This window comes from Anarrhichthys ocellatus, unplaced genomic scaffold (genome assembly GCF_004355925.1).
Source record: "Anarrhichthys ocellatus isolate YVR2014 unplaced genomic scaffold, GSC_Weel_1.0 scaffold6, whole genome shotgun sequence".
In the NCBI taxonomy this organism is placed as follows: domain Eukaryota; kingdom Metazoa; phylum Chordata; class Actinopteri; order Perciformes; family Anarhichadidae; genus Anarrhichthys; species Anarrhichthys ocellatus.
The window spans coordinates 4456054-4474329 of record NW_022280036.1 but is presented as its reverse complement, the minus strand read 5'-3'; the positions used below and the strand labels follow the sequence as shown (position 1 = coordinate 4474329).

The window sequence follows — 18276 nt, the reverse complement described above, 5'->3', positions numbered from 1 at the left end:
TCTCTCTCTCTCTCTCTCTCTCTCTCTCTCTCTCTCTCTCTCTCTCTTTCATAGCCATCCTTCTTGACTTCCCTCCAGAAGCAGGACCCTGCCACAGCAGTCTCCATCCCAGTGTCTTCCAGCACTCACTTCAGAGCCATCAGTGACACCGGACCCCCCTCCTTCACTCTCTATGCTCCCCAGCCAGGGGAGGCTGCTGCTCATAGTGGGGTCAAAGACACTGAAGAAAGCAAAAATGGAGCCATGGTGGGACTACCCACGAAGACTGGGGACAGGGTTGGAGGTTAGTATGGTAGCTTTAAGGGACAGAGAAATGATGATAATGTGCAAAGTATTCTCTACAATTTCATAGAATGACGTTACAGCCTAAAATATTAAAGTAATTATGCAATTGTGTTTTTACTCATCACCTTTCATGTATTGCTTTACCATGTTTTGCAAATGTGATTTCTAGTTGATTCACCTGAGACTTGTTAGCATTTCCATGGATGAATCATAAATAACCAGAACAGCCTAATTCGAGTGGTAAACTAAGTGATCGTAGAACTGCAGAATCCAAATAGAAAAATTCTAACGTTAACCTCACTTATCAGTATTTCCTGGTGACACATGAGCTTGTTTGTATGCATCAATTGATTCTTTACTCTGGGTTTTTTCTGTAGTAAGAGAGGTGGAAAGTGTTGGGCCATTATGTCCAGAGATGGAGGGTCTAACAGCCTGCTCAGTGTCTCCCAGGATTCTCCTTGATCATCTTGATGAAGGTGGGAATAGAGGAAGTCCCAGTAGAAGAACGGACTCGCCATCCAAGAGGAAAGGTATAAATTCTCTATCTCAAGCATACAAGAACAAACGTGTGCATATGGAGTGAGAAATTGTGTACGCAATTGTTGAAAAGAGGCCAAAAGTCTGTCTATGAGGAGGTCCTGAAGTTTTTTTTATGCTGTGATTCTGCCAATGTAAAAGTACACTACCCCACAGAGAGGGGGCAAACATATGGTTTGCATGAATTGGGGATTGCATTTTGGGTCGATGTCATCCATTGTGCCGCAAGAACTGCTTTCATATTTGAAGTGTTGTTTTGACCAAGATGTTATTGGTGTATGGGGCAGTGGAGCTGCGTGGAGTAATGCAGACAGTGAGAAGGGAACACAAAGAAAGACTTTCTTTAACACAAAGTGTCTATGAGCTTCATTATCATGCTACTTATACTGATGATATGTAATATTGTCTCTTATTAGAAAAGAGAAGCCAACACCTTGGTGCTGATGGCATATACCTGGACGACATTACAGCGCTGGAGCCTGAAGTAGCTGCTCTGTACTTCCCTAAAAGGTTCAGTAACAAACATTTACATATGTAACATGTTTGTGCTTTATATGAGTACAAAACATGTTCCATCCAAATGCACACACCTACTTTATAAAGAGCTTTCATGTGGTGTAATTCACCCTCTGGCGGCCACCATGGAGGTCTTGACTTAGACTTTTTGACTATTTTTGTGATATATGGCTATAGCTAACCATCAATTATATTACATTACATTCATGTAGTTGACGCTTTTATCCAAAGCGACTTACAATGATTGCATTCAACCACGTGGGTACGAGAAAAGAAAGTGCAAGATTGATGAAAGTACATCAACTTTATCAAATATTTAGATCTACTTCAAGTGCTACATTTAGAAACAATTGGAGATAGAGAAAAACATTTTCGTTTTGTTTTTTATGGGTCAAGGTGCAGTCTAAACAGATGAATTTTCAGTCTGCGACTTATTGTAAATACTTAGTATAACGAATTATTACAATTAAATAATTGTGGTGACTGTAGTTAGCTGATGTGAACATTTAAGTTGCTGCTTTTCAAAACTGTTAAGGTACTTAACACCACTTTAGGCTAGTGTTTATTTGACCTATCACAACAATATGTTTTCAGAGATGTATGTGTGTTAGAGCGTGTGTGTTTCTCTCTTTCCTCAGTGATGGAGGCAGTAGCTCAATGAGAGGGGACTCCGAGATGATGATGATGATGGGAGTGCGGAGCACTAATCAGTCCCCACAGTCAGTGGGTAGCAGTGGGATGGACAGCGGCGTAGACAGTTTGTCCGACCAAGTAGGGGACCTGGCTCATGTTGCCATATCTTTGTGCGGAGGACTCACCGACAACAGCGAGATCACAAGAGGTATGATAAGGAATGTGCAAGGAGGCAATGACAGAAGGAAAAAAATAAGGTGTACAGTGCTGTTCAGTTTTAACGTTTTTTCCTCTTCTTCGTGTTTAAACACGTCTGTCAATCTGTGTATGTTCTTACCTCTATATATACCGTGTGTGTGTGTGTGTGTGTGTGTGTGTGTGTGTGTGTGTGTGTGTCATGCCACAGAGCAGTTCCAGGAGAGGGCAATTTCCTACCATCAGTTCTCTGAAAACCCTTCTATTATCGACGACCCTAACCTGGTGGTCAAGATAGGAAGCAAGTATGTACTACTATAATGTATTCAGTATTTAAGTGTGATTCACATTAAAACTGGCAAAACGCTGCAATAAAAATTGAGCTTTCAAAGGAATAGTTACATATTTTGGGAAATCTGCTTATTTGATTTCTTGCCTGATGGGAGATGAAAGGATCCATACCTCTCTCTTGTCTTTATTGTAAATATGATGTTGTCACCAGCAGCTGGTGCGCATAGTTATCACAAAGACTGGACAAGAGGATATTATGTATGTGTATGCCAGCTGTCTTCGTCAGATATATGTAACTGAGGTGTAAAGAAGTGCTTATAGCACCCTCTGTTATCTATTGTAGGTACTACAACTGGAACACAGCAGCTCCTGTCATGTTGGCCATGCAGGTCTATCAGAAACCACTGCCACAGGTAAGACCACCACAGTCATACATACATATTTACTTTAATTTGTTCCCAGTTGACTGTATGTTTTATGTTATGAGTTTATGGATTCAGTGGTGGGAGAAGTTCTCATATTTATTTAACTTGAATTACCCAGTTGTATCACCAAAATATACTTAAAGTATAAAACGTAAAAGTAATCATTATGCACAAAATGGACCCTCTCAGATGTATATTATTATACAGTATATTATATTACTGTATTATTATTATTGATGCAAATGTGTACTGTGCAATGTGTACGGATTGTGAAGCCCTCTGAGGCAAATTTGTGATTTGTGATTTTGGGCTATACAAAATACATGTAATTCAATTTAATTGTGTAAGCAGCATTTATCATGCTGTAGTACTTTACACACTCTTGGGTAGTTCAATCTATAAAATGCATCTTATTTCTAATCGTTTTGTATTTAAAATCTGAGTCAGCAAATTCACTAGTCACTACAGCTGTCAGATAAATGCAGTGGTCTAAAATAGTTCTCTCTGAAATGTAATTAAGTAGCAGTTTCAAGTACTGTAGTATGACATAGAAGAACTCAAGTGAAGTACAAGTGCCTTAAATTGTAATTATGCACAATACAGTACTCAGTTACATTCAACCAGTGGTTATTATTATTGTTTTTATACACTATTATATGCTACACTATTTTTTTCATCTATCATATAAAAGTGTGGCGGCCCATCAAGGCTGAAAACAAGTGAAGACGAGTAAAAATGATTTATTCAAAACTATATACAGTATGCTGCATTTGGTGAACTACGTATATGCTATGTTGCACTCCTCTTAAAATCTTCAGGTTGCAGCGGAAAAGAGCGCGACATACCCTGAGTTACATAGTTCATCGCTGTTCCATGACCATTTGTCAGTATCGCTCAAATCTGCCTTGTGTTACAGCTTCTGTCGTGTGTGCGGAGCTCTTTTCTTCACAGTAAATGAAGAGGGCGTTTTTTCGTTTTATGTTGTTTTTTATCCTGACCAAGGCCTCTAGCCCAAAAGGTTTTCCATTCTGTGATGTCCTCTTTCTTTTTATTGTGGGATTAAAATGAAACACTTGGGGCTACAACATTCCTGTCCTTCAGGGTAAAGTTATACAGTATAGAATGATTATTTGGAATTTCTAAATAAATTATGTTTTTGAATTGTTTTAATTTGATTATATTATCAATCAATTTGTTGGATGGTGTTTGGTGTCTTGAGTGTTCCTCTACCTCCTGCATCACGTTCTCCTGTGCACTCCCAGCATTTTGCAACTATTAATAATTATTAATTCTCCCTAATCTGATCTGTCACTTCAGTGTTGCCAGTGTCCTCTCTTTATTTCATGAAAAAGTAAAGCAAATGCTACCAGATGATGTGTGTTCACATTTGTTTCTGGCTCTCATAATAGTTCATATTTAATGTACAATACACTCAATGTACAATACAAATGATATTTGATTATTTACACTAACTACAGTGGACAAAGCTGACAGCATTGTTATGGATACTAAGATGGGGACGCTTACATCAAAGCTGCTCGTCTTATACCACAGTGAAATATGGCTTTAAATCTGTTTTCCCTAACACTTTAATAATGTAATGTCTTTATCCCCCTCCTTATTTTTTCCCTTTTATTTATACATTTTCTGTCTCCTAACATCCATGCAATGTTTGTGTGTACCAAGTGTTGGTGTCTGAGTTATGTGTTCTCTGCTTTTGGCCTCTTCTCATACTGCCTCCCTGGTCTGTTTGGCTCTGGCCCTTCCCAACCTGTATGATGTTTTCTTGCTTTGCTTGAGTGTTGGTCAGGGCATGTCTTTGTCTGTCTGTTTTTTACCATCAGTTTTCACCACTGGCAACCACGTCTCTCTATTCTTCCTCGTGGTGTGGAAGAATAGACCTCTCCATTTGACTTCTCCATTTGAAGATTGTGACTGCTCCAGTCATAATCTTCAGTCCCTTCCTTTCAGGTTTTACTTTGCAACCGTTTGTGTGCCATTAAAAAATCCACCTGTATCTATCTTCATTTTTGTGATTCAGTTGGAGTTGTGTGCGGTTTTCTTATATGATCTTTGTTATTTTTACTTTTGTACTTTTTTGTGCTTTCTTTTAACGTGTTTATGGGTTTACCTGTGTTTTGTGCTTCACTTTGTTTTGAGTTTTTTCTATCAGTTTTGAGTTGTGTGTGCATGGTTGTCTCCAGGCCTCAGTGGAGAACATCATGAAGGAGAAGATGCCAAAGAAAGGAGGACGCTGGTGGTTCTCATGGAGGAGCCGGAACAGTGACTCCAAATCAGTAAGTGCAGAGATACACACAATATTAGTGAGCTTTTTTTTAAGAAGAAATGTAATTTGTCTTGAGCCTTTATTATCTACACAGTGAAGAGTGTCAGATAGGAGAAATGAGAGAGGCAAAGGCTGGGAGCCTCAATCAACACATGCAACAATGCTTCAGTTGACTAAACCAGTTGTGACCTTTGACATTTGTGCACTTCAGGAATCAGCGACAGATGCAGGAGGAGACAGTGGAGAGAGCTCTCTCACTATGCCCTCAGGAAATGGGTAACTTCCGACAATTTTTTGCTTATTTTTTGTTTTTTCACTCTTTAAATCACCATATTGCTCTCTCAACACTCCCATTTGCATCAGTTTTCAAAGTTCCACCAAGTTGGTTGTCTTTGATTTTTCAGGATGAAGGACGAGTCATCCTCTAGTGATGAGGACCAGAGATCGTCCAATCAGGCGTCAGGATCCTGCCCGTCAGAGCTGCTTGTGAGTTCTGGCAGTGTCTGTTATAAGAAGACTCTTCGGCTCACCTCGGAGCAACTGGTAAATATTACTACTGTTGGTTTTATTGACCTTGATGAGGATAAAACATGCAGACAAGACAGTTAATGGCAGCTTTGAAGTTATGTAGTGACTTATTACATATTTTCCACTATGCAATCTTTAATTGAACGGCGTTATTCTAAGATTTTCTTTCGGGGGCTACCCCATACTTTGTTGTGTTATTGCATGTGTTCCTTGCCTGGAGTATAAAATGAGCCCAACACTGAATAGAACACTTTTTTTTACCTTCCTTCTTTCAATCTGTGTTGTGTGTGTGTGTGTGTGTGTGTTTACAGGCCAGCCTGCAGCTGAAGGAAGGTCCTAATGATGTGGTGTTCAGTGTGACCACTCAGTATCAGGGCACCTGTCGTTGCCATGGCACAATCTATCTTTGGAGCTGGGATGACAAGATAATCATCTCGGATATAGATGGTACCATCACCAGGTAAGGCAAAGCGATATATAGAGATAGTCTCGCTGTCACATGTGAGATTCACAAACCAGGCTGGAATAGAAGGCTGTTCAGTTTCAACTTTTCACCAGTAGATGTTAGGCTTCACACAGATCTGGTGTTGGTGGTTTTGTCTCTGTAAGTGTATCTGTATTGATTGTGTGATGTTGCCTCTCATGTGTCACGCTGTAGGTCAGACACCCTGGGTCACATCCTGCCCACACTGGGTAAAGACTGGACCCACCAGGGCATCGCACGACTCTACCACAAAGTCAGCCAGTGAGTGCTACTTTACAATTTGCGCACAGTGTGCAGACTGCAGTATGTAAAGCTAAGGCAATCTGGCTAAATCTTATTATATTATTTCTTAAGTTCAGGGGTCGGCAACCTTTTTGATATGAAGTGACTTTTCTTTTTTTTTTATGTGCCATAAAATGTATGACCTTTATTTAAACCCGAGTGCACAGCTCAGTATAAGCTCTCTCTTTGTTTGTGTCTCTCTCTGTCACAGGAATGGATACAAATTCATGTACTGCTCAGCGAGGGCCATTGGCATGGCTGATATGACACGAGGCTACCTGCACTGGGTCAATGAGAGGGGTACCATGCTGCCAATAGGCCCGGTGCTGCTCAGTCCCAGCAGTCTTTTTTCTGCCTTGCACAGGTCAGACACACACCACATTTACAAAAATACTACTCTGGAGTAGTCAGAATTCACATGGCCTTGGAGTCAACTGAAAATATTTCACAGTATTGAATAAAAGTTACTTTAATTTGGTATTTATCAATGATATTTCTACCAGGAACAGCTACACAATAATGACACAATATATTGTTATTATATTGTTTTAGCAATAGGATATATATACATGCAATATAGTAACTACCATTTCAGGGATTTTCATGCTTTTACTTAACTCAGTGTTTTTCAACTCTTACCGAATGAATCCTTTTCAAAACCCAACTGCATGGGAAACTTAAACGTCTTTTCAATGGAGGGGTAACATTTGTTTGATGTCGTGCCATGTTTGTGTAGGGAGGTGATTGAGAAGAAACCAGAGAAGTTTAAGATTGAGTGTCTCACAGACATAAAGCAGCTGTTCTACCCCAACACTGAACCTTTCTACGCTGCTTTTGGCAACAGAGCTACGGTGAGACTGCTGCGCATGAACAGATACAAGCATGTACTTTCTCTGTATCGTGTTGGTACTTCTGACTTTTGGTAGTGATGCTGATTGTTTCTTTATGTGTGATTTCAGGATGTATATTCCTATAAGGAGGTGGGCGTTCCTCTGAACAGGATTTTCACTGTCAATCCCAAGGGAGAGCTGATACAGGAGCATGCCAAAACCAATATCTCCTCGTAAGCTATATTGTCTGTTTCATTTGATTTACATCCGTGTGATCTGACTCTGGACACATGTGTGTGCAGATGTTTGACGTCTGAATTATGCTTAAAGGCTGTAAACATCTCTGTGTCTCCCACTCAGTTTTGGGCGTCTGTGCGAGATGGTTGACCATGACTTCCCGGTCCTAGCTCGAGATGAGGAAGCAGACGTCCCGTGCTCTTACACTTTTGACCAGGTCAACTACTGGAGCGAACAAGTTCCCGATGGCACCAACCAGGAAGAAGAAGACCCACAGCCACTTGAGACAAGCTGAGAAAACCCCATCAAATTCATTATAGAGGATGCCGCGTACAAGGCTGTGGTCAGTGGTTTCACTGTGAAGTCGGCAGCCCAGATTCAGAGTGAAGGTGTTGGTTATTTTAGAATCAAAAACTTATCCAAGAACTTTATCTGATGAATGAATGAACCCCTGGCTCGCACAAGGATCAAAGACTACTGATTCAGAGTAAATTAATGTGTTTTCAATATCCCACACAGACAAACCACCTTGCCATCAATGAACAGAGAGAACACAAGCACACTTAAGGGTTTATTTCAAATAAGACTGAGGATTTTGTTATCGAGGAAAGAATAAAGAATCGCTGCTGAATTTCAACCCTTGCTTGTGAGTGAGGCTAACTGACAGTTTTGCCGAAGGAGTGGTCAACACAGAGTCAAAGACTCACATATAACACATTTTAAAGTGCACTGACTCACAGACACGCACAAACACACGCACAAACACATACACATACGTAAATCTTGTAAAGGCATTCTATAGACAATGCACAACATTGCAAAACATAACTAAATTATCCCTCACTGTGTGTTTTTCAGCTTCCTAAGAGATTCCTTTGACTGGTTCCTATTCTCTCCATCGTCCCACACCACTCTTCATTTGTACTGGTGGATAAAAAAAACACACAAACACATAAACTTAATGTTTGTGAAATGGTGAAAAGTATCATTATTATTATTTTGTACCAATAGGACTTGCATAGTCTGGTATCGATATTGTGTCATCCCTTCTCGTGTCACCTGATAACCATTTTGTTTTTTTCGAATTCTATGTAAAATAAAAGTGTATTTTGAAATAAATAACTGTGCTAAGTTGACCTAAGCATTGGTTGAAGTCCACTAAAATGTAAGGACTCACCATGCAGACATTCTCCTGTACCCCACAGAGATTCTACACACATTCTAGCACTCCCAGATTACCGGCACACCTGCCTTCCACAACTGATAATAAAATATTAAATACATGTACAATTCAGCTTTTCGAATCTCAAACCTGTTGGTGCATCCCTCATTTTTGTACCTTGTTTAAGTAAGAATACTGTAAATTTTACTCATCATATGCAATGTATTCACCAAATAGTAAAAGTGAGAATCTTGGCTTTACCTGGTCCAGGTATGTAGCTGTAGTAATCTTTTGTGACCTCAAGTGCAATAGATACAGCACAACACTTTGCTCCATAAACAACACCTTACATAACATTTACATTACATTAAAGCCATCCAGAACATGCAAAAATAGCACAGATAGTGTATCCGATCATCTTTCTGTGCCTTTGCAGGTCCAGCTAAATGCGTGTGGTCTTCTGACCGTGCTACTGTGAAAGATGTGGCTCTGGCACATTTTCTTGTGTTCAGTGACAATGCACAAGATAAATGCAGGGCAATGCAAATCCCTTTAGTCTGTGTTCTTTCTGTCTGTTTTATACATGCAAGTAAGTTAACTCCTGTGAAATGCTAGAATGTAGAATATAAATCACTCAGAGTGTATGTTATGACATATAATTATGTATAATGGCTAATGCTCGTCAATGCAATTACTATAGAAGCCCATACAGGAATGTGGTCATATTTTTTTCAGTTTTGTAGAGTTGATACTACTCAGATCAGTATACTTTAATGTACAGCACTAATCTGTAATGTAATTCAGCAGTATGCAGTATATTCAAACACTGTAAGTTTTTCTCTTTACAAACTCATCTATTTTTGTCATTTGTACATATTTCTGTCATTTGTTATCAAATGTTTATGTTTTCATTCATTGATCACATAACATCTGCATTTATGTGAGATGGTTTATTTTCTTATCACATGTCTAACTTGAAATTGGGGGAAACTACTGTAAATAATGATTAACAGTCATTTTTTTAGAGTCCATATGAAGAGAACTTTAAACAAAACAACTCTGTTAATCATTTGAGAGCTGATATATTGTCTAAAATACTTTTGTTACGGTGCTCATTCAAATGCACTTGCAGCCATTTTATGCTTTACTGTGAATTTGTTTTCAAACCAGCCACTTCCCGTTTCACCATGTGACCACTGAAGCTAAATATTGTATTATACAGTATATACAATGCAGCTTTGAATGCCAGACAGCTTCAAGAAAAGTAAAAAACATGATTTTGCGACTTTGTTCCAGATATTAAATCATCTGAAAATGATAAAGAAAAAAAAATCTAAAAGTAATTCCCCAAATTTTTGTCATATTTTAAAATGGATATTTGTAGTCTGATATTAATGTGTCCTATATTGGAAAAAAAAGTGAGATCAAAATGCCAGAATACTGATAACAGAGGAGCCCCCTGACAGTGACTGAGTCTGTTGTACTGCTAAATACTTTGTGTGTATAGGATAGATATGTCTGATGCTGAAAGAAAACGAATGAGGAATCAACCTGTTGATGTTCACATGCCTTTGGGTAGACCAGTGTAAATTGTGTAAAAGGAAAAGATACAGAGGGTGCATGCTGATGTAAAGCTACGATGCATAAGTATGTAGGTATAATGACCACTGTCTTGTCACCTGATCTTTGTAGGGAAGTGCATTGCTTTAGTATTGTTTTCAGTATGTCAAACATTGAAAGACATGTTACCTTGTCATTATTTTAGCCCAAAACACACTGATCTGTGTGAGGTCATTGTCTATACTCGAAAAAACCTTCTGCCTTGTAGTCTTTTAATTACAGTATGAAGATCTCCAACTTGTGTGGTAAAATATGGAAGTCAAAAGTAAGAGAAGATTTTTCTTCTTAATGAACCCAATGATTTCCAAATATTTCAATTAAATCATCTGTTTTATGATTATAACCTGATTCTTTCTGTGAAAGATCGTTAGAAACTCAGTTATGCAGTCTGTCTCTGTGTTGACATGGATCTTGATCCAGTTTTCTGTCCCGTGTAAAGATGATGCAGTATGAAGCAGCCCACCAAGCAATGTGGGCTGCAAGATATTGTATATAACATAGTTTGAATAAATCTGTACATTGGAAACATTTTTAAATAAACTCAAAGGTGATTGCTACTTTGTTTTACTCGTCCACTCTACATAATGAATATCTTTTACTTTTGTTACATTTTAAGCTTTGTTGCTAATGATTTTGTAGTTTTATTTATTTACAATTTTGAATGTACATCTTTTACTTATAAAAATTGCATTGAGAAACACAAAGGCACACAGCTGTGTCCGGTTACAGACACACACACGAGTAAAGAAAAATTAGGCCTTCTTTTAGGAGTCGACCATTTTGAACTGGAAAACCAAGAGTTGCTCATGTTGTTGATTCTTTGTTTCTATAAAAGAGGCACACAATAATTAGCAGTGTTTCTTGTGATGTCTATTATGCATAATACTATTAACTGTTAACTACAACATATGCATTACAAATCATTTTGGGTTGTGTCCAAAAGTAAATGTAAAGAGACAGCTTCGATTTCACAGAGACTGCACTCCCAAGGAAATATACAGCATCAGCAGTTTCAGGAGATGAAGAATGACATATGTTTATGTTTAAGTGACAAAGACCTCTATCGGCCTTGGGAAGTATGCACTCACTTAAAGTTAATCTAGTAAAATCTACAAAACAAAGAATGAAATAAAATGTACAATAATATCAAGCTAAGCCATTGAACAATTAGCTAACCCTTTTCAACAAGCACATATACAGAGTACTGGTTGTGTTCAAAATGAACCGATCTTTCCCTAATGCCCAATCTTCACTGTGCTCCAGATGTGAACATGATGTGAGTCTTCACAAGAGCTAATACTGAGCTTCAGCACCGACCACAGGACTACACAAGGTCTGGATTTCTTTTTGTTCTCATCGCTTTTGTTTGTAACAGGTTTGCTTGAGATTTGACACTTAACAGTTAAATGAAACTCTTTTCCATGTTGCTTTATTATGTAATAAATCAGTTGGAATTCCCATCGTAGCCTATTCCTTACATCAAAACTTTTTAATCTGCAACTACAGTTTAGTGGAGGAAAAAACGGTTTTCCTTCGTGACAAATGTGTAGTAAGTTATTTACTTACTATTTAGTAGTCTACATTAATATAAACTTTTCTGGGCCTCAACAACAACATCAACATCAACCAACATGTTGGAGACATGGCCTACATACAGACAGACCACTACAGTCCGAAACGTTTTCCAGTCAGGATAGTCTTTATCTGTAACTCCGCTGGTGTTGTTGACATGCTTAAACTATATTTGTGGATATTGTACTTGTTCTAAGATAAATGGGTATCTCGTTGCCAACAGGACAATTACATTTTAACACTTTTTGTTTTTTTAAACTTACGTTAAACATGTCAAATATTTTCATATCGAGTCTTCCAGCCATTGGCCAGCTGTCAGAGCTTCATTGAAGCAGTGTTGTTGAATGTCTTTTTAAATTCATAACATATGTGAGTACTCTTAAGTTAACATAAATGTAAAATGTATTACACAAAAAATATATTGACTTTGACTTATTTGTAGAACATTTAAGCGTAAAGAAATTCTTTTTTCGAACACTTTGACTTTTATGACATTTTTACGACACACTATACTATTACTTTTACTTTTATTACTATTTTTGTGACATACTATACTATTCCATTTCTATGACATTTGTTATGGCATACTATACTATGACTTAATTTTTGACAATATTCTATGGCATATTATACTATGACTTTTTAATGGCTTTTTGTCACATTTATGAATTATATGCAATACATTTCTATGACATTTTTTACAACATGCTTTACTATTTTTTAATTCAAATGAAAGTAAAGATTTATTAGAGATCACATTGTTTGCTAAGTGTCATTATTAAACTTAATGTTAACCTCAAGAACATATTAATTGCACTCAATATCACAACGTTTGCCGACCCGTGCTTATGTCAAACATACTAATATTTTCAATCTATTTCTTTTCTGTGACAGTTTGTCCATACAATGTCTGCTGATCTATACTGTGCGAGTAACTCAGGTGGAAATAATGCAAATCTTCAAGGCACCACAGTGGGGGGCAGCAAACCTTTACACCGCTTCATTAAAGGGCAACCCAAGATTATTGGCGTGAGACACACACACAACAATGCTCAAATGACTGTTTTCAAACACTTACTGATTGTAATTTACCAGCATAATTTCCAAGGTCACATATTTGACAGTCATATCTAATAATTCTATTTTTACAGAGGTAAAGAGGTCATGCTTGAAGTTCTTTTTGATTTTCTATTAGATCATTGCACTGGTCCTGGGCTCATCTTTCTTCATGCTTTCCATCGTAATCATGCCACACAACTCTATTCAATTTATATCGACAACGGTCTCGCCTGGCTTCTTGCTTGGAACACTGGTTGGTAGCACAGCAAGAGAATAAAAAGTGGATTCAATATTTAATAAACAGCCAAATTACAGAACTAACAAACCACCAATAACCAAAATTTGTACAGGATTTTATCATGGGCTTATGGCAATTTTAACTTATTTCAGAAGTTAAACCCCAACAATAGGTCTTATCTAGATGGTACCCCACGATTTGTGAAACTCTCTTGAGATGGTTATGGTTAGGCATTTACCTTGAATGATTAAGGTTAGGATAGGTCGTTGGGCAGCAAATCTCAAAAGAGTTTTTGCAATTAATGGGTTACCATCTTTACACGACCCAAATAATTGGCTGTTTTTTTTGCTATCCTGTTTAGTAATTACAATCTTGTGCAGCACTGTGATATTCCAAAACATTCAAAGGATACATAATAAAACAGTTTTTTTCCTCTTCCTTGTAGTTCATCTTTTGTGGGATTCTATATATTCTGACAGAGCACAACCCAACCAAGAAAACAGTAAGCTCGATTGTCATTTTAAAAAACAATACAAGCAAGTTTTACAGAACTATTTATTTAGAGGACCGAGAGCGGAATATCCCCTCCAGATATGGTTTGTATAAAATACAAATAATGCTGCGTATAATAATTTGTGTCTGGTGAAATTTATTTTCTTTTTAATTACCAATTGAGTTTATAGATTTTTGGGCTTTTGTAGGCCTCTCCATGTTGTCCATGTTTCTGTCTGTTTCTCCTTCATCTCCCTCTGTTTGTGTCTACATGTAGGTAACCATGTCGTTGGCTCTGAGTATAGTCACCACACTGGGGGTATGTTGGACTTTAATGCACATCTTGCCCAACACTATTCACCACAGTTACTACAGGGACTATGGATTCATTGAAGACAATTTCACTCATGAAATCATACCAGATTGGTCATATGAGGTGATTCTTTTTTTTTTTTTATCATTATTTGTTATTTTTTTGTTGGTGGCGGTGCTCATTATTATATTGATCACAAATCTAAAACAAGTTTTAGCTTTTACATTTCTGTGTTGAATAAATGCTTTATTGTTTGAACAAGCATTTTGTGTATCTTGGTATCAAATGAAAACTTCACCCGAAAAGCTTTTAAGAACTTTTACTCTTATAGACTGACAAACATAACACAATACGTTTTAAATGTTTGATTTATTGTTGGGTCGTAGCCCTTATTATACAAAAGAGTACACATCTACAGCACTAAGCAGTTCAACTTGCTGTTCCACAAATAAACATATTTACTATTGTTTTAATTATTTTCTTTACTTGGTAAAACATGGCCTGATTTGCATCCAGATTTGGTATCACATCAGTATCTCAATTATTTATTAAACTGCATCATTATTAACAGAGACCAAAATGTGTTGGATAGTCATTATTTATATACTATTATTTATGGATATAATTTATCATTTAAATCAATGAGACATTCAAAAAATAAAAAATGATATGAATTTCATCGTATGTATTTCTTTATCTGTTTGTCATGTGTCTACATGTTTGTCCAGGAAATGGTAATGTCCGTGGCATTTATCTTCGTGGTCTACAGTGTTTTGGGTGCCATTATTTTCATTGTAATGTCATGTCTGGCGGTAGCTGCCCTGCGTTCCACAAAGAGCCAGGTAAAAAAAGACATAAAACGACTTCCATACGCTAAGAACTGTGCATGTCCCACTCACGCTCACCACATATTTGCTAAGCTTAAACAAAATTGCAACATAAGTAAGAACCAGTTAAGTCAAGCATTCAAGTTCTCTTACTCTTCTCTTTAGGCCATTATAGTGATGACTACTACGCCGGATGAAACACCAGTGGAATAACGAGCACAAGAGGAAGGTCTGAAGTGCCATAAATTGAGCATAGAGAAGAAGCATGAAGCATACAAAGACAGACAAGTATTTATCTTTGTGGGAATAACAGGATATGTGATTCCATTTGTAGGTGGTTGCATACAATGCACTACAGATAATATAGGTACAGTATGTATATTGCCTTGTGGTGTTTCTGTGATCTATTACTACTTCCACCATCATGTGAGCACTATATTTCCCTCTGTTGAACATTTGCCACAAGACCTGGCAGGATGATAGCATTGAACTTTTACCAGTGCATAGGCAATTTACAGCTACTTACTCTGTAGTCTGGCTGTTTGCAGGACTACGGGAGAGGACAAAGGCCCGGGTGAAATCTCTGTCTCTCTCTGAAATAGTTGAAGAAAACTTGTATTTTAATTTCTCAAAAAGACTCAAATTAGTCAAGAGCAGGCTTAAATTGACATAAGCTTGCTGGTGCTCTTGTTACAGTAAGGTCCCACCTTTAATAAAACACCCTGAAGAAAATGTTCATAAATTGTAACCAAGATGGATGGAGGATGGCATTACTTGTCTTTTTAGCTTTAACTCAAACGGAAAACCACTCCAATGGACTGTTTGACCCCTTGGTTCCAGACCTCAGAATCACTTCCCACACATACAATATTTTTCAGCATCTCTAGTAGTGAATAGTTAATGGAAATTCAGTCGGATTGGGCTACTGTTTGACCTTTAACCTTTTGGAAAAGTGTTGCAGAAAATCTGAAACTGAATTCAACATGACTGCAGAATTAGTTATAAAAATCCATTATTAACCATTTAAATACTTATTACCACTTATAACCCCAGAAGTGACAAACTTGAGCTTTTATGAGTGAGAATTATTATATTATTTTCCATTATAGAGTTATTTGTTTTTGTAACCGCAGACACGACTTATTATTTATTGATGGTTGGCATTGATAGAACTGAATATTCACCAAACACGCAGCCATGGTAATTCTTAAACATTTTATGATGAGAGAGAGAGAGTATATTTTTATTTAACACAACAGAGTGAGGACATCTGAACATGAAAATCTAATGTCAACAACTCACCCATAAAATTGTCACCTCTTGTAAACTGTTCTCTATGTTTTCAATTAAAGGTGTTGAATATAGAATATAGAATATGATCCTGTCCACCTTCTTGTCCCGTACAAAAGAAGCTTGGCAGCCCTTGACATTTGTTTTTACCATGTCAGCTCGTGTTTCAGCAGCAACACTAAGTACAAACACAATGACACCAAGTGCACAGTCCTCACTTAAAGAGGACAGCATGTGAGACTTAGCACTAATACATGCTGTGATATGAACAGGGAGTATGATGTTATTCAAGTCATGACATGTCTGTACCCTTCCTGTTGAACTGTCCCCATAAGTTGGCAAAAAACATCGTAGGTTATGTTTTGATTATGTTGAAGAAAATCATATAACTTAGGATTGAACTGAACACATTTGGATTCACAAGTAAACAGTTTATATAACTTCTTATGTAATACACATTCTGGCTCATAAAAACATTCTTAGGAAGTGATTAGGGAGCGCCAGACAAATTGTAATAAATCTCTCCAATTCGTACCAAAACATTTCCCTTACATGGATCGTGAGTGTGATCTGCCAAAAGGTTATCTTGACACAGACAAGGACATGAGATCATGACATAATGAAGAGACCAGATGTGCTTTGTTTTTGGTTCACGGACTGGTTTTATTGGTGGAAAGTAACTTAAGGGGGGTGAATCTTGACTATAAAAGTGATCTGTGAAAAGTAATACATTTGGATTGTTTCGATATGCTGAACTTGTAATATGTTGGCAAGTGTGTATTAAAAGACTCCCCGCTGGTTGCAACATCAGTTCATCGTCTCTTCTCGTCATTTTGCCACAACAATTAATATACAAAAAAAATAGGCTTCAACTTAAAATGAGTCTGTCTTAAAAAGGATAGGAGTTTTTTAACATCTGTCATAACATCGGAAAGTTAAATATTCAGATTTTCACTTTAAATACAGAATAACAAAAATCAAACACACAAACACATATGAAGTTTATTATGTTGCAGTGGGTTCAGATTGTGTTCGTTGCATATTTTTTGTAAAAGAAACCAAAAACAATCAGATTTATATCATTTTAAAGTGTTGTTGTGAAACTGGAAAAAAATGATCTTAAACATGATGTATCACAACTTATCATAAACACCAATCAGACAAATGTATACATGAGCAGCTGTAATTAATCTCTCATTTGAATATCTATACAGGCTATATAGTATACCATGAACAAAGGAAAAAACGCCATGCATGGATAAAGGAATGAAAATTCTGTGCATTCAGAAATGCACCGTTCTTAACAGATTGTTTGGTCATGACAGGCAAAACAAGCTGTGAATACAAAACTCATATATCATCACCTTTTATGTTTATATATTATATGGCTAACCTTTTAGCAAACAATTTACACTTCCAGCTGATAAGGCGCAACTGAAACTTGCAATGATTTTTTTGGCCACTTGGGTGCAGCAGAAGAGGAAGCATCCAGTGATAATCATCTGTCGTTCTATGCGGTTAATATCAATATATTGATTATAGATGCTTTCAATCATTTATTCATATACTTTTTTGACTGTTTCCCCTTTTACTCATTTACTCACAGCACTACAGCATTATTAACTTCTATATTGTTAGCTTCTGGAGGGCAAAGATATGACATGAATTCTAAAATTGATCTCATAACTTTATCTCATTTGTCTATCTAATTGTCCTCCATATATTTGCAAAATATAAAAGAAAAATCTCATAATCCTGAACTATTTAAAACAAACCAATACCTTTAAATGATACTGTCATTCAATGACAGGACAATCAAATCACTTTTGAGGACTCTCCTTGTCTCAAATTGAAGAAGCAGCTTGAAAGTCACTCCTGAGGACACAGCGCTGGTGAACACGCATGTGCTCTGTGACACGGTATTGGCGGGAAAAGGTCATTGGGCAGCGGGGGCAGGAGAAGGGCCGTATGCCAAGGTGGCTCCGCACATGTCTATTCAGAGAGCCTCGCTGGCTGAAGGACCGGTCGCACAGAGAGCACTGGAAAGAGTGTTGAACAGGGTTTGACAGATGAGCTGATACATTTATTGGCATACTGGCTGACAGGGAAGAAGGTATGCAGGGAGACAAGGTAGATGACACGGAGGCTTGTACAGACTCTGGCACACTAGGAG

General features: G+C 37.4%; 2 protein-coding genes across 6 annotated transcripts in view; both read left to right on the top strand.

The window, feature by feature from the left end:
* lpin1a (lipin 1a) overlaps positions 1-10869 on the top strand; it is a 19921-nt gene extending 9052 nt beyond the window's left edge. For 3 of the 4 annotated variants that reach the window (XM_031846402.1, XM_031846400.1, XM_031846403.1), the window contains 16 exons: positions 55-283; positions 663-815; positions 1239-1332; positions 1977-2179; positions 2378-2471; positions 2801-2870; positions 4569-4655; positions 5087-5179; positions 5381-5445; positions 5574-5712; positions 6009-6157; positions 6356-6442; positions 6675-6827; positions 7200-7314; positions 7423-7526; positions 7654-10869. In XM_031846402.1, the coding sequence (XP_031702262.1) occupies positions 55-283; positions 663-815; positions 1239-1332; positions 1977-2179; positions 2378-2471; positions 2801-2870; positions 4569-4655; positions 5087-5179; positions 5381-5445; positions 5574-5712; positions 6009-6157; positions 6356-6442; positions 6675-6827; positions 7200-7314; positions 7423-7526; positions 7654-7825 (2007 nt within the window). In that variant the 3' untranslated portion in view covers positions 7826-10869. The remainder of the gene's footprint in view (positions 1-54; positions 284-662; positions 816-1238; positions 1333-1976; positions 2180-2377; positions 2472-2800; positions 2871-4568; positions 4656-5086; positions 5180-5380; positions 5446-5573; positions 5713-6008; positions 6158-6355; positions 6443-6674; positions 6828-7199; positions 7315-7422; positions 7527-7653) is intronic. The other variant, XM_031846401.1, reaches the window with a different exon arrangement.
* A 90-nt stretch (positions 10870-10959) lies between these two features.
* On the top strand, positions 10960-15519 carry LOC116382939 (membrane-spanning 4-domains subfamily A member 4D-like). 2 transcript variants are annotated; one of them, XM_031846405.1, is made up of 7 exons: positions 10960-11645; positions 12779-12913; positions 13080-13196; positions 13627-13683; positions 13951-13992; positions 14715-14828; positions 14979-15519. In XM_031846405.1, the coding sequence occupies exons 2-7, from the start codon at positions 12791-12793 to the stop codon at positions 15024-15026; spliced, it is 501 nt and encodes a 166-aa protein (XP_031702265.1). In that variant the 5' UTR covers positions 10960-11645; positions 12779-12790; the 3' UTR covers positions 15027-15519. The 2 variants fall into 2 exon arrangements, with proteins under 2 accessions (XP_031702265.1, XP_031702264.1); XM_031846404.1 differs by having other exon boundaries at positions 13951-14109.
* Positions 15520-18276: the final 2757 nt, after the last annotated feature.